The following is a 14,670-nucleotide window of genomic DNA, read 5'->3' as shown; positions in this document are numbered from 1 at the left end:
CACGACCACAGGTTCTGCTCCAGCACAAGGGGAACAATGAGTTGGATATGGTCAGCTGTCACCACCTGTCAGAGCACAATTACAAAGAGTTGGTTTTGTTTTGTTTTTAATTCTTTATTACAGTGTGTGCGTGTGTGTGTGTGTGTGTGTGTGTGTGTGTGTGTGTGCGCGCGCGCGCGCGCGCATGTGCACACAATACTTTTGATATGTTATGACATGTGGAGGTCAAAGGTAACTTACAAGAGTCAATTCTCTCCTTCAACCATGTGCAACCCAGGAATTGAACTTGATCATCAGATTTGGTGGCAAGCACCTTTACCTGCTGAATCATCTCACTGGCCCAGAATTAAAAGGTTTTAAAGGGCTTTCCTATGCTTAAGACATATGCTACCTACAACACAGGTCCCTACCATTTTGTATTTGACAATAGCAATGGAAACCAATGGTTCAATTAGCACACCCAGAAAGCAGGACAAGAATACAGTAGACGGCACGTTTCTTAGAGCTACTGTGATTCGGGGTTTTGATTTTTTGTTTATTTTTGAGGAAGGATGTCATATAATCCAGGCTGGTCTTAATCTTTTGACCCTTTATCTCCTGAGTGTTGACATGATAGGTCTGTGTCATAGGTCTGTTGCCTACTTTATGCAACACTGGGAATTGAACCCAGAGCCTAATACAACTAGGCTATACCAAGTGAGCTAACCCCTAGCCCCTTAAGCCTCTTAAAAAGTGTAAGTATGATGTAAAAATGAGAAAGGATGAAGCAGAGAAACAAACACTACTATGGGGCAGGATTTGGAAGCACAAAGCTTTCTGGTTGAGGCCCAGGAACAACAACTTTCTTGAAAATCCCCAATCCTGAGAACCATCTGTCCACACCCAGGCCCACCCTTAATAAGAACTGCGTTACCTGCAGATCATCATAAAGGCTGCCACTCAAATACATGTCCCGGAGTGGCATATCAGGCAGCTTGGCCCGCAGGAAGCTCCGGAGCTCAGCACATATGTCCACCGCAGCTTGCTTAGCCCGAGCCTGCTCTCCAGCAGGGATGGCTGCCCGATTCCGATAGTAAGAAAGAAGTTTCTCCTGCAGGGACATGCGGAGTCGTGACTTCTTCAAGTCTACCTGGCCCCTCCTGGCCAAGGGTTTGGGCCGGGGTGGGCAGATTGTATCTGCCAAGGCAAGAGAGAGAGGCATGTGAGCTCTGCCCAAGCTTGCTTAGGCCACAAAGTCGCAGTACCAGGAAGGAAAAGGACCTGGCACCAAAAGGGTAAATCGCCTGACATTCCCTGCTGAGAAGTTTCTGCACCCAGCCGCTCTAGTCCAGAGCAGCCCCAGAGGGCTCAAGGAGCTTCTCACCTGTGTCAAAGGCCGAGGAGTCTGTGGGAAGAGTCTGCAGGGACCGGCTCAGGCCTGTCTTCATGTCCTTGTTCAATAGTCGAGGAGAGCCCATCCAGTTTGGCTCCTCCCAGCTCCTCTTCCCTGAATGGCTTAGGCGGGTGGGGCTGGTAGGGGCACTGATTGCCCGGTCGTACATCTGAAATACCAGAGAGGACCCGGGGCATCCATATATCAGCCCTCCTCCTTCCGCCTCATTCCCAACATCCCTCTTTCCCCAAACTCTTTGACCCATTTAGTTCAAGAAATTTTTTGTTGTCTTTGTTGATGGTGGTACAGGGGATGGGACTCAGGGCCTTGTGCATGCTAGGTAAACACTACCACTGAATTACATCTCCAGCCAATTATTTCCACTTTACTACAAGTCAATTTTACTTAAATAAGGACTGTCCAACAAAATCACTATTAGCCATTCATGATCTGAATTCTAGTGTATGAATTAAATTACAGTACACATAAAAAGGCCATCAGACATTTGTTCTGTAATAAAGAAGGCACTGGTATTACCTACTAGACACCTTTTTAAGACAAACTATTAGGTTTGCCCTTTCTCCTTTTTTTAAAAAAGATTTATTTATTTTATGTATGAGTACACTGTCGCCATCTTCAGACACACCAGAGGAGGGCATCAGATCCCATTACAGATGGTTGTGAGCCACCATGTAGTTGCTGGGAATTGAACTCAGGAACTCTGGAAGAGCAGTCAGTGCTCTTAACTGCTGAGCCATCTCTCCAGCCCATAAATGCAATCTTTAACAAAGTATTTTCAGTCTGGTCAGCTGAAACTGTGATGTGGAAATCATGGACTAAAAGTGTTCTCTGTACTTCAGAGATACTACATGCTTTTGTTTTGTTTTGTTTTGTTTTGTGGTTTTTCGAGACAGGGTTTCTCTTCGTAGCCTGGCTGTCCTGGAACTCACCAGGCTGGCCTCAAACTCAGAAATCCACCTGCCTCTGACTCCCAAGTGCTGGGATTAAAGGTGTGCACCATCACTGCCCAGTGAGATACTACATGCTAAGCCCTGTTCTAAGTGCTAGCAAGGTATGTCAGAGGATGCAGATCGAGGGCGATGCTTTAAAAATAAGAGTAAGTCTACGTGTGGTTGCTGTTCTAAGTCGTGTCATCAAAGGAAGGGTAGCTGGGGTAGTAGCTGTGTTCTACTTGCTGGGGTACACTTCTATACAACTCCAGAAGCCTAGACACAAGCTGCCAGATGATCGAGTTATGCTCCCATTACGGTGTCAGTCTACCTTAGGAGAGCTCCTCCTTGTGGGTAACTTACCACCTCCCATCCTGGGACCAGGCTACATGCACTTACCCGCTTAACTGCCAGTGTGGCGATGCCCAACATGGCTGCTCCACCCACACCCAACACCAGCCGGGCATTGGAGAGCACAAAATCGATGGCTGTGCCAATGCCATTGTCATCCTTCTTGCTTTTGCGCTCACCAGCGCCTGCCATTGCTCACCTGGGAATGAAGACAACACAGCCATCACTGCCTGGGACCACAGAAACCCCTCTTCATGTCCCTCCCCATCACAGCCAAGATTATTGCAAGTGAAATCTAGGGCATACTCTAAGGTCCAGAGGGAAGTACCACGTCCCATGACAGGAAAAGAAATGCCAGTGTATACAGCAGAAAACCTTTCACAAACCTGGAACTAGCAAACATAAGTCCATAATCAATCCATCCAAGTTTTGTACCCCAGTGAAGTACCTCACTGTCTTTTTTTTTTTTTTTTTTTTTTTTTTTTTTTTTTTTTTTTTTTTTTGGTTTTTCAAGACAGAGTTTCTCTGTGTAGCCCTGGCTGTCCTGGAACTCTCTGTAGACCAGGCTGGACTCGAAACTCAGAAATCTGCCTGCCTCTGACTCCAAAGTACTGGGATTAAAGGCATGCACCACCACTGCCTGGCTTTTTAAAAAATATTTATTTACTTATTTTATGTATGTGAGTACACTGTAGCTGTACAGATGGTTATGAGCCTTCATGTGTTTGTTGGGAATTGAATTTTTAGGACCTCTACTCGCTCTGGTCAACCCCACTAGCCCCGGTCAACTCTGCTCATTCAGTCCCTGCTTGTCCTGCCCCAAAGATTTATTTATTATTATAAATAAGTACACTGTAGCTGACTTCAGACGCACCAGAAGAGAGCGTCAGATCTCATTACAGGTGGTTGTGAGCCACCATGTGGTTGCTGGGATTTGAACTCAGGACCTTCTGTGAAGAGCAGTCAGTGCTCTTACCTGCTGAGCCATCTTGCCAGCCCCCAAGTACCTCACTGTCTTAGTTAGGGTTTTACTGCAATGAACAGACACCATGACCAAGGCAAGTCTTATAAAGGACAACATATATTTGGGGCTAGCTTACAGGTTCAGAGGTTCAGTCCATTATCATCAAGGTGGGAGCATGGCAGCATCTAGGCAGGCATGCTGCAGGCAGAGCTGAGAGTTCTACATCTCATTTGAAGGCTGCTAGTGGAAGACTGACTTACAGGCAGCTAGGATGAGAGTCTTCAGCCCACGCCCACAGTGACACACCTACTCCAACAAGGCCATACCTCCTATAGTTCCACTCTCTGGGCCAAGCATATACAAACCACCACATTCCACTCCCTGGTCCCCATAGGCTTGTTCAAACATATGAGTCTATGGGGGCCATACCTAAACATAGCATAATGCAAAATACATTTAGTCCAACTTTCAAGTCCCTATAGTCAATAGCAGTCTCAACAATGTTAAAAGTCCAAGTCTCTTCTGAGATTCATCCAATTACTTAACTATAATCCCCAAATCAAGACAGGAAACCAGCTGGGCAAACTCCAAACTCTACATCTCCAAGGTTGATGTCAAAGCAGTCTTCAGATCTCCAACTCCTTTTTCATCTCTGTTGACTGTAACAAACTTCCTTTGCTGGGCTGGTTACTGTTAACAGCTTTCCTCAGCAGATATCCTATGGCTCTGGCATCTCAGACATCTTAGAGTCTCCAAGGTAACTTGTAACAATGTTACAGCTTCTTGTTCCAATACCTGGGATCCACAGATGAGTCATCTGGGCTCCTCCAAAGGGCTGGCATCCCTTCTCCAGCTCTGCCCTCTGTAGCACTCTAAGCTCTTTTTGATCCACTCCACTGCTGCTGCTATTCTTGGTGATCATCCCATGGTACTGGCATCTCCAATACACTGGGGTCTTCTGCTGCACCTAGGCTTCACCAATAGCCTCTCATAGGCTCTCTTCATGATGCCAAGCCTCAACATGACCCCTTCAGTCCTGGGATGTCAACTACACCTGAGGCTATACTTTCACCAATGGCCTTCCATAGCCTATCACAGTGCCAAACCTCAGCTGCTTCATGACCCCTTCATGTCTTCAAAACCAGTACCACCTGGGTGACTCTTACACATTACCAAGTACAGCTGCAACATGAGGTACAACCTTGGCTATCTCTGGAACACAAGCTTCTTTGTGCTCTCAGAAAACACTTCCCAGAAGATTTCACCTCAGAGATGCTGGTCTCTTCTTAATCAGCACTAATTTCTTAGCTCCAGCTAACCAGCATCAATTGTCCCTGTAGTCTCCTTCTCCTCTTGAATATAAACCCAGAGACAAATGACCAAAGCTACTGAGTTCTGCTGCTTGCAGGAGCTGGAACATTGGCCCCTTGTTCTATTACATTATCACTAGCTTTCGATTTTCCAACTCCTTTACTACCTAACCTTGGCTGTCCTGGATCTTGCTCTGTAGACTGACCTTGAACTCAGAGATCTGCATGCCTGTCTCCAGGGATTAACAGTGCATACCACCAAGCCTGGATTATCTAGAATGAACTACAATCTAGAATTGGAAGGCTCACCTGTGATCCTAATCTGGAAGCTAGGAGATACAAGTTTCTTTTTATTTTTTTGTTTTTGTTTTTGTTTTTCGATACAGGGTTTCTCTGTGCAGTCCTGGCTGTCCTGGAACTCTGTAGACCAGGCTGGCCTCGAACTCAGAAATCCACCTGCCTCTGCCTCCCAAGTGCTGGGATTAAAGGTGTGCACCACCACTGCCAGCTGAGATACATGTTTCAGATACCTGGTCTTGGCATGGAGATCTTGAGGCATAGTGGCATAGTGACTATGACTCCCAAAAGACAGGAAGATCTCCGAGTTCAAGGTCATCTGGGATTAAAGGTGTGGTAGCACACACCTTTAATCTGGGCCATTCCTTCTGCTGGAGACCTGCATAAGGACATTGGAAAAAGGAAGATTCTCTCTTCTTCTCCTGCTTGCCTTGTGGGCTGAGCAACTAACTGCTAGATCCTTGGACTTCCATTCACAGCTGCTGCTGACAACTGTTGGGAGTTGTACTACGGACTGTAAGTCATCAACAAATTCCCTTGCTCTATAGAGACTACCCATAAGTTCTGTGATTCTAGAGAATCTAATATACTCACCATACAAGAGAAGCCTCCCTAACTTTTACAATATGGTTTTGATAGGAAAACAGGGTCTTCCTTTATTTAGCCACTGCCTTGGGACTGTTAGGATTAAGAAGTAGACAGGCAGCCGGGTGGTGGTGGCACACGCCTTTAATCCCAGCACTTGGGAGGCAGAGGCAGGTGGATTTCTGAGTTCGAGGCCAGCCTGGTCTACAGAGTGAGTTCCAGGACAGCCAGGGATATACAGAGAAACCCTGTCTCGAAAACCAAAAAAAATAAAAATAAAAATAAAAAGTAAATAAATAAATAAAAAAGAAGTAGACAAGCATGGTGACAGACACTTGTAATGGAAGCCACATTTAAACAAAAAAGGACTCACTGTCAAATCCAAAAATACTCTTCCCCTCACTATGCTCCCAGGACAGCACTTTCCTCTCTTTTATTTTCAATTAAAGCTTTAGGTTCAGGATATAATGAGAGATTACTTGGCCAATTAAAATATATTCCTACCTCAAATGCAGAGAGAAGACAAAGAAGAGTTAAACATGACATGTACACATGGGCCCTCCTCCTGTCTCAGGAGATCACAGTGGATGCAGCGTAACAATGAAATATGGGTTTAGAGGCAGGAGGCCTGAGGCCTGAGCTAATTTGTTGGGTGACCCCCCAGCTATGATCACTTCCTGGCCTAAATCATAGGCTATAGTGAGGAAAAGCACTGGTGGGAACGATGCACACAAGTGCCTCATCCACTGTAAACCCAGTCTCCGAGGGACAGCCATCACTAAGTCAGGATTTCCATCCACAGGGAGAAGGGCTGGCTGTCCAGCTACACCGCGTGTTTTAAGATGAAACTCAAAACAGCCTCAAGAACACTGAAACTGCTGGGCCTGATGTCAAAGCTGGGAAGCAGGACAGGCTTGTTATGGGCCTCCCCAATAATGTAATTCAATTCTCACCCCTATCCAAGGACTAAGTGGCACCCCAGACCTGGAAGGGAGCACCCACAAGCTCACAGGGAGACAAGGTCTTTAAACCCTCCCCATTCAGGTTACTGTCCCTCTAACATCAACCCTGATTCTACTGCCGCCAGCCTCCGATAGACATAAGGCTCCTCCCCCTGGCAAGGAGTCAGGCTTGGCTCCTCAGGGCAAGCAAGGATGACCTCTGTGTTTAATAAGTACAGTTTCAGATTAGCCAGTTTAAAAACAAAAAGTTCTAGAAACCTGTTGCATGATACTACTGACCTATGCACTTTAACAACCTAAAATGGCCGAGAGAGAGAGAGAGAGAGAGAGAGAGAGAGAGAGAGAGAGAGAGAGAGAGAGAGAAGGCTGGAGATAAGTGTGCTCTGAGAACAACTCAAGCAAGCTTCATCTAAACTATTTCTCTAGACACGCGGATGATACAATGCCCATGTTTCTGCTTAGTGAGGATGTTAAAGCCTTGCAGTTCCCTAGCAGACAGAATGCAAGTGGAATTTAACTGAATAAATCCAGGCATTTCCATAATCATGCACAGCTTGGGTGCATGTGACAGTAACTAACCCACAGTGAATTCAGTGTTTCAGCAAACAACACCCCAAAAAGGCCTCAGAAGCAGTTTGCCTCTGGCCTACTCCAGCCTTCCAGCCTTCCTCCCAACTCTCCTCAGAGGCAAAACATGTAAACTAGCAGAGTATGCAGCCTTTACTCCCAGGGGATTGGAGCGGAAGGCAGATGCAGGTGGATCTCTATGAATACAAAGTGCCAGGCCAGCCAGTGCTACAAAGTCAGACCCATCTCAAAACTAACAAACTAACTAGAATTTAGAAGCCATTTCCCTCAAAGCCAACCAAAAAAATATCACCCTGGGTGCTGGGAATAGTTCAATGGTAGAGCATTTGTCTTTCATGCTCAAGGCTCTGGGTTCCATCCCAGCATCACCACCACCGCCCCCCCCAAAAGAAACTCAACTTGTTTTAACTCTACTTCCCCCACCTTTCTGTGTAGGTCTGTAACCTCCCTGGCTGATTACAGGTCTTTTTTAAGACTTCCATTCCAGAAACGAATCTACACAGTACCACAGAAAAAATATGACACTACTTAGGGGCTAAAAAGGACCTGAGAAGACAGGCAGGCCTCCCTGAGCCTCCATCTCAATCCATCATTAGTTATGCACTATGCCCAGGTCTCTAGTACACAGCTGTTCAACAGCTGTCCAATTACTGAACCTAAGCAGAAAACGGGTGACTCATCCTGAACGTTTGAGCCTTCATTCTGAGTGTTCCATACAGGTTATCGACCATGAATCCCTCCCCAGAACCATGTAACCCGAACTGGCCTCAAACTGCCTGTAGCATTTCAGGGTTTTGTTTTGCTTTGTTTATTTCTTCCAGAAACAGACAACTGTTTAGCCTAGGCTGATAAATTTACTACCTGTCCCAGGCTTTCCCAGACTTAAGTATGCTGTAGAGCCAAGGCTGACCTGAACTTTACGAACTTTGAACTTGTGGTCCTGTCTGGCCTTAGCTTCCTGAGTACTGGGATTACAGGTTGGTACCACCACACCCAGCTTTTCACTTTTCTCTCGATGGCAAGATTTAGCACAATTCACAATCAAAACATCAGAATGCATTTCAGTAACTTCCTACTTATTCAGACCCACGGCCTTTCCCTGAGCAGAGAGGACTCCATGGGCAACCCCTAACTCTGGTCCTGTGCTGCCAAAAGCGGGTCTACCCATCAATGTAAGTGTGGCTGAGAACTGAAAGACTGTAGGTTCTGCTTTCTGCCTCAGCAAGCATGACCCTCTACCCACTGGCGAGCCTTAGACCACAGCTATATGCTTTCCCTTTCTCTCTTTACCTGGTTTTGAAACACCATCTATGTTGCCCAGGCTAGCTTCAAACTAAGGCTCTTCCTACCTCAGTTTCTGAGTACTAGAATTACCAGCATGCTGTTCAATCACGCCCAAGCTTCACGTGGCTTCTCTTCAGCCTCTTTCCCCTTCTTTCAGCCAGCTAGCCACCAAGTCCTACTGTTGTCTATGTTGTTATGTACACATGCTGACTATGCTGTGGTACATAAGACCAGCTCATGACTCTATCATCTGACCAAATTCACTGCTCTAGGGTCTCTCACCAATTTGTTCTCCACACTACCCTGGCACTACAAGACAGAAATGTGACTGTGACTGGGCGGTGGTGGTACATGCCTTTAATCCCAGCACTTGGGGAGGCAGAGGCAGGTGGATTTCTGAGTTCGAGGCCAGTCTGTTCTACAGAGTGAGTTCCAGGACAGCCAGAGCTACGCAGAGAAACCCTGTCTCAAAAAAAAAAGAAAAAAAAAGAAAAAGAAATGTGACTGTGATTCCCTTCTTAGAAAGCTGTGACGGGCCAGGAGGTGGTAGTGCATACCTTGAATCCCAGCACTCAGGAGGCAAGAAGCAAGTGGATCTCTGAGTTCTAGTACAGATAGGGCTGCACAGAGAAACCTTGTTTCAAAAAACAAAAACAAGAAAACCAAAGGCTGTGACGGTCCCCCAGTCAGATACTAGGTTCCACAACAGGAAATTCAACATCCTTCCATCCATGGCCCAACAACGTCCACTGTCATAGTCTTTGTTCCATTCTAACCACAACCAGACACGTTTCCAGGCTACCAAGTGAAATTTCCACCCAGCCATTTGTTTGTTCTCTCCCTACTGCAGCAAGCGTCTGCATGAGAAGCAGACCTCAAATGTCTTTTCTGTAACTACACAAATCTCTCCTACCAACCAAGAGAAGGCCATCTTCATTCCTATCTCCACAGCTTTTATACCAAGATCTGAACTACCGCCCACTGAATTCTTCCTTATAGTTTTTAAGATTTATTTTATCTTATTGTCTATGCATCATGTGTGTGTCTGATGTCTATGGAGGTCAGAAGAGATCACTGGATCCCCTGAAACTGGAGTAATGGACAGTTATGAGCCATGAGTGCTGGGAACTGCATCTGGATTTTCTGCAAAAACAAGTGCTTACAACCCCTGAATCATGCCTCCAGCCCTAGTCTCAAGTTCTTAATGGACTTTCTTCTCTATCCCCAGAGCCTAGGCATCTAAAGAGACCTCTGAAAGGTTCCTGAATTAAACATGGCCATTACACTGCAGTGGAGCTTCTTAATGGCAATGTCTTCAAGAGTAAATAGAGCGAGGGCCAGTGAGATGGCTCAGTGGATAAAGACAGTTCCCGACAAGCCTAAAGACCAGAGTTCAAGCCCCAGGATCCCCAAAAGAGAGAGAGAGAGAGAGAGAGAGAGAGAGAATGAGAGAGAGAGAGAGCGCACTCCTCCATAAGTCTTCTGACCTCCCCATGAATGGTAAGGCATATATACCCATACCCCATTAAAAAAATACAACTTTAACTTTACGAAAGGGCACAAGAACACAACCACTCATTTCTAATATTCTCAAGTATATAAGAGTCTGTGAGGGCTGGCAAGATAGCTCAGCGGGTAAGAGCACTGACTGCTCTTCCGAAGGTCCGGAGTTTGGATCCCAGCAACCACATGGTGGCTCACAACCACCCGTAATGAGATCTGACGCCCTCTTCTGGTGTGTCTGAAGACAGCTACAGTGTATTACGCTGGAACGAGCAGGGCCGGACCAAGCGGCCATCTGTACAGCTACAGTGTACTCATATAAATAAATTAAATAAATAAATAAATCTTTAAAAAAAATGCCAGTTCTGCTCTGGTGGGGCTTGCAAACGTACTACTTTCAGTGTTGTCTGTACACTGTCTGGGTCAATTCTCACCAAACCCAGAGGATAAGGACTACTATTCAAAGATGATGAAGTCCTGGGAAGGTTTAGAGACTTGCCTGTATCCCACAGCTACTAGTTAGCAGTGCAGGATTTGAAGGCAGGCACTACATATGACTGCTATACCAACTATGCAGTAATGATAAGCTTGTGTTTCACCAAACATGGTGTGTGTGATGCAGTATGGTTGAGCAGACAAGCTGGCTTGGAACTGAACTCTAACGACTTTAGCCACTCGTTTCTAATATTCTCATATGTACATTACTCTATGAAATAAAATTATGCCAATTCTGTTGTGGTGGGGCTTGTAATCCAGTAAAGGACCCACACCTATTGGTGTGTGTGTTGGTTTTTTGAGACAGGGTTTCTCTGTGTAGCCTACACTTTATCTAGTGAGTTTTAGGGAGTAAAGAACATCTGATGACCTCTAGGATCAAGGCTCTACCTACCTGAGCCTTCCTAATGCATCTGTGAGGTGGGGTGGGGGAGCCAGGAGGGTCTACAGAAGGCACCTTTGTCCTCTTCTTGGAATCAGGGTAGGAGGGGAAGAGAGAGGTTCCTAAATAAGGCCTCCTAGTTTGCTGCGGAGGAAGACCAGGCCCTTCTCCAGCTGCTGCTCTCGAGCCTCCAGATCCTCAAGCTTCTGGTTTTTCCTGAATTCTCGGCGGATGTAAGCAAAGTAGAAGTCTCGGTCAGTGTAGCGAAGCTCTCGGCCTTGGCGCAGCAGAGCCCGGTACAGACACAGCACTGCCTCTCTGCTCCACGGGGCCATGGGGAACTGACAAGGACTAAACGTCACACTCTAAACAGAGAAGACAGAGAAGTCTAGAGTCAGAATTGATGACAGCAGGGCCTGCTAGACACTGTGTGGGATTGGGGGAGGGATGGTCAGGGGTTCTTAATGTCAGACTCAGAGACTTCCAAGGATTCATGGCAAAGCTGGGATCAGATTCCTCCCTGTAAACAGCCTCTCCTGAGGAAGTTCAGTTTAAGGCTCATCGGGGTTCAAGAATTAGAGTTTGAGTCCTGGCTGTGCCATCCCAATTCCCCGGGGAACTTTAGTACAGTGGGCATCAGCTTCCTCCATGTAAAACAGAGACAACGATGACATCATGAGAATACTTACTACACAAGGTTATTTTGAGAACTGCTCCTAAAAAGCACCGTCTACCAGACGGTGTGGCCTAGAGTGGTTAAAGACCAGGATTCATATCTGCATCCTGGCATCACCATATAAGCAACATCAGTCACCTTGAGTGGCATTATTGTTTTAATTAATTTTTTCTTTGGGTATTTGCCTGCATGTTTGTCTACACGCCATTGTATGCCTTGAGAGTCTAAGACTGGAGTTATACATACAGTTGTGAGCCACCACACAGGTGCTGAAAGTTGAGTCTGGGTCCTCTGGAAGAGCAGCCAGTGCTCTTAACCACAGAGACATCGCTCTAGCCCTTTCTTTGTTTTTTGTTTTATTTTGCTTTTCTTTAGTTAGGTTTCCTGAGCCAGGGCCTCTCTATGGAGCTCTGGTTGTCCTAGAACTCACTCTGTAAACCAGGCTGGCTTCAAACTCTGAGATCTGTCTCCTGAGAGCTGAGATTAAAGGTGTGTAGCAAGTATGTGACTACATCGTTCCCAAAAGGAAGTAATTTGCCCACTTGCCATAACAATCCAGACCATAACTCGCTGGAATGAGGGGGGTCTGACATATGTGCACTTCGGGGCGTTCAGCAAACTTTGCCAGCACAGGGCCCCGTGCTCACCAAGACTCAAAACTATGTTGGAAGGAGGAATCCTCCCGATCACCCTATGTGGAAGAAACATTGTTGTAGGAGCCTGTATGTGTCTGAAAGGTGAAGGGAGTACTTGGATGAAAAACAAAAACCATCTGGACTTTGGGCTCCAAAACAGAAGCAGTAACCTCTGACCTCGCTAACTTCCAGCGCGAACCTGGGCAAACCACCGTTGTTGTCCCTTTTTTCTCAACTGCAGAGCAGCTCCCTTTTGGCCCTGAGCGTCTTCCGTGATGCAAAAGATGCAGAAAACCAACGGAGGGCTGGAAGGAGAACGTCACGCAGGGGCTGGAACAAGGTCGCTGAGTGACCGACTATGGGCTCCGATCAGGGTACAACTCCCAGAGGACGGGGACGCAACCCCGGGGCCAGGGTGGCTCCGTTGCTTGAGGAAACCGGGTCTTGAGGCGGGGCAGGGCGAAGCTTGAAGGCCCGGGTGGGAGCCCGTAGCCCCGACCAGCCCGAGCTCAAGCGGGCGATCCCCGGCCGCCCTCATTCGCTCCCTCACTCACCCGCGGGCCACGCGCTACCTTTCCTCAGGACTCGCCACTCGCCCAGTACCACTCTCGGGGTCACCCGTCAACATGGCCCCTCTACTTCCGGGGCATGACCTCGCACGCCGGGCCGACGGAGACGCGACAGGGAACCCGGAGGCGGGCGGAGGCGGAAGCACTTCCGGTCGGCCCTTCCGCAGCCTCCCTCCGGAGGCGGAGCCGGGAACTTAGGCCGGCACTGCCCATCGTGGGGCTCCGCCCACAGACGCAGCCCCTCCTCCTGAGTGACGTCACCTAACCCCAAGGCCCCTCCTCCTAAAGCGTTGCTGTGCAGTGTGAGTAGGCTCAGTGCTGGGTGGGTGTGGGTTAAGGGAGAAGCCGCAAGTTCTCGGCCTCCACCTGCTGCCAACTTGTAGCCTGCGAGGGGCTCTGACCACATGTGGAAGTGGAGTTCAGGAGTTTAGGAATCTGCCCCTGACCCAGTTTGACTGATAAAACGACAGGCAGTTGAGTTCTGCAATTACCACTCAAACTGGACCAACACCCAGAGTTGCCTTCTCGAAACACCTACGGTGTTCCAGACACTGAATTGAATACTTCACACTGCATTTTGTCCATCCCAACCTCCCTGTTTGGTAGACTTCATTATTCCAGCGTTACACATGGGAAAATCGACGCCTAGGGGAGGCTGGGTCGTTTGCCCTGAGAGCTGAGCCCTACAGAGGCACACGGTGAATTCCAAACTCAGTACTCCTCCAAAGTGTGTGGCTTTCCATCCTTCTAGGCTGCCCTACTTTGCTTTTTAAAGAAATAATTTTGTGACCCAAATAAATCTAGTTTGTGACTTTCCAGCTAGAAGACCAGGTAACCTATCCCTCGGGACTGCCTCATAAGTAGAATAGTTTTCTACTTGCAAAGGACAAGGAGACCCTTGGGAGGAGATCTTAGGATTACCCACTCACACACAGAGTCATCTTGGATATCAGGGTGGCCTTTTCCAGATTCACTACCCCACTGCTGCCCCATGCTTCCTGTGTAACGGGTTGGCCATTAGCACCCACACATATCTATGGTGTTTTGGAGGCCAGAGACCAGCAAGCCAAGGCACTTGCTGATGCAAACCTCAGGGTTCTGCATGGGCACTCTGGGATCCTCTGGACTTGGTACAGGATTGACATACATCCACTCACATCACAAGGTAACAGGTTCTTACAGGAATCGCAGCTCAAGGGGAACATTCATTTACCCAGGGCACAGATTCATGTACAGTAGGTATTTCACTGGTGAATGGATGAAGGGCAAGTTCAAAGGTCAGGAGTCAGGGTGATCAAGTCTGTCTGATTTGGAAGGGGCCTTTGTGCACTTGGGGTGATGGATTCTGTTTCCTGAGTCTTGCTTTGCTCATCTGTGAGTGCACTTGGCTAGCACACACATTGTCCTGGGATCCCCTCAGTCCTGAAAGAGGACGGAAAGAATGACATCATAGGACTAAAAGTTGAAATTAAATGTCAGAGAGCCTGAAAATGTTGCCATTGTGGCTGGTGGCTTTGGTTACTATAAAACATTCTCGGGGCTAGAGAGATGGCTCAGCAGTTAAGAACACCGGCTGCTCTTCCAGAGGACCCAAGTTCAACTCCCAGCACCCACATGGCAGCTCACAAATGTCTATAACTCAATTACAGGGCTTCTGACACATTCACACAGACATACATGCAGCCGGGGCGGTGGTGGTGCACACCTTTAATCCCAGCACTTGGGAGGTAGAGGCAGGTGGATTTCT

General features: G+C 47.4%; 1 protein-coding gene and 1 long non-coding RNA gene across 2 annotated transcripts in view; both read right to left on the bottom strand.

Annotated features, from left to right (window-relative positions):
* Nucleotides 1-11,408, bottom strand: part of Mief1 (mitochondrial elongation factor 1) — an 18,432-nt gene extending 7,024 nt beyond the window's left edge. Inside the window, exons 1-5 of the mRNA XM_031359458.1 lie at nucleotides 11,056-11,408; nucleotides 2,722-2,872; nucleotides 1,364-1,541; nucleotides 914-1,176; nucleotides 4-65 (exon numbers count right to left, since the gene is read on the bottom strand). Coding sequence (XP_031215318.1) covers nucleotides 4-65; nucleotides 914-1,176; nucleotides 1,364-1,541; nucleotides 2,722-2,865 — 647 coding nt within the window. The 5' untranslated portion in view covers nucleotides 2,866-2,872; nucleotides 11,056-11,408. The remainder of the gene's footprint in view (nucleotides 1-3; nucleotides 66-913; nucleotides 1,177-1,363; nucleotides 1,542-2,721; nucleotides 2,873-11,055) is intronic.
* Nucleotides 11,409-12,594: 1,186 nt separating this feature from the next.
* LOC116076126 lies at nucleotides 12,595-13,175 on the bottom strand. Its single transcript, XR_004112827.1, has 2 exons — nucleotides 12,909-13,175; nucleotides 12,595-12,659 (listed from the first exon to the last, which is right to left on the bottom strand). It is a non-coding gene; the product is annotated as an uncharacterized LOC116076126 (long non-coding RNA).
* Nucleotides 13,176-14,670: the final 1,495 nt, after the last annotated feature.

Source organism: Mastomys coucha, unplaced genomic scaffold (assembly GCF_008632895.1).
Source record: "Mastomys coucha isolate ucsf_1 unplaced genomic scaffold, UCSF_Mcou_1 pScaffold11, whole genome shotgun sequence".
In the NCBI taxonomy this organism is placed as follows: domain Eukaryota; kingdom Metazoa; phylum Chordata; class Mammalia; order Rodentia; family Muridae; genus Mastomys; species Mastomys coucha.
Note: the sequence above shows the minus strand (reverse complement) of the source record. Positions and strands in the feature narration are given on the sequence as shown.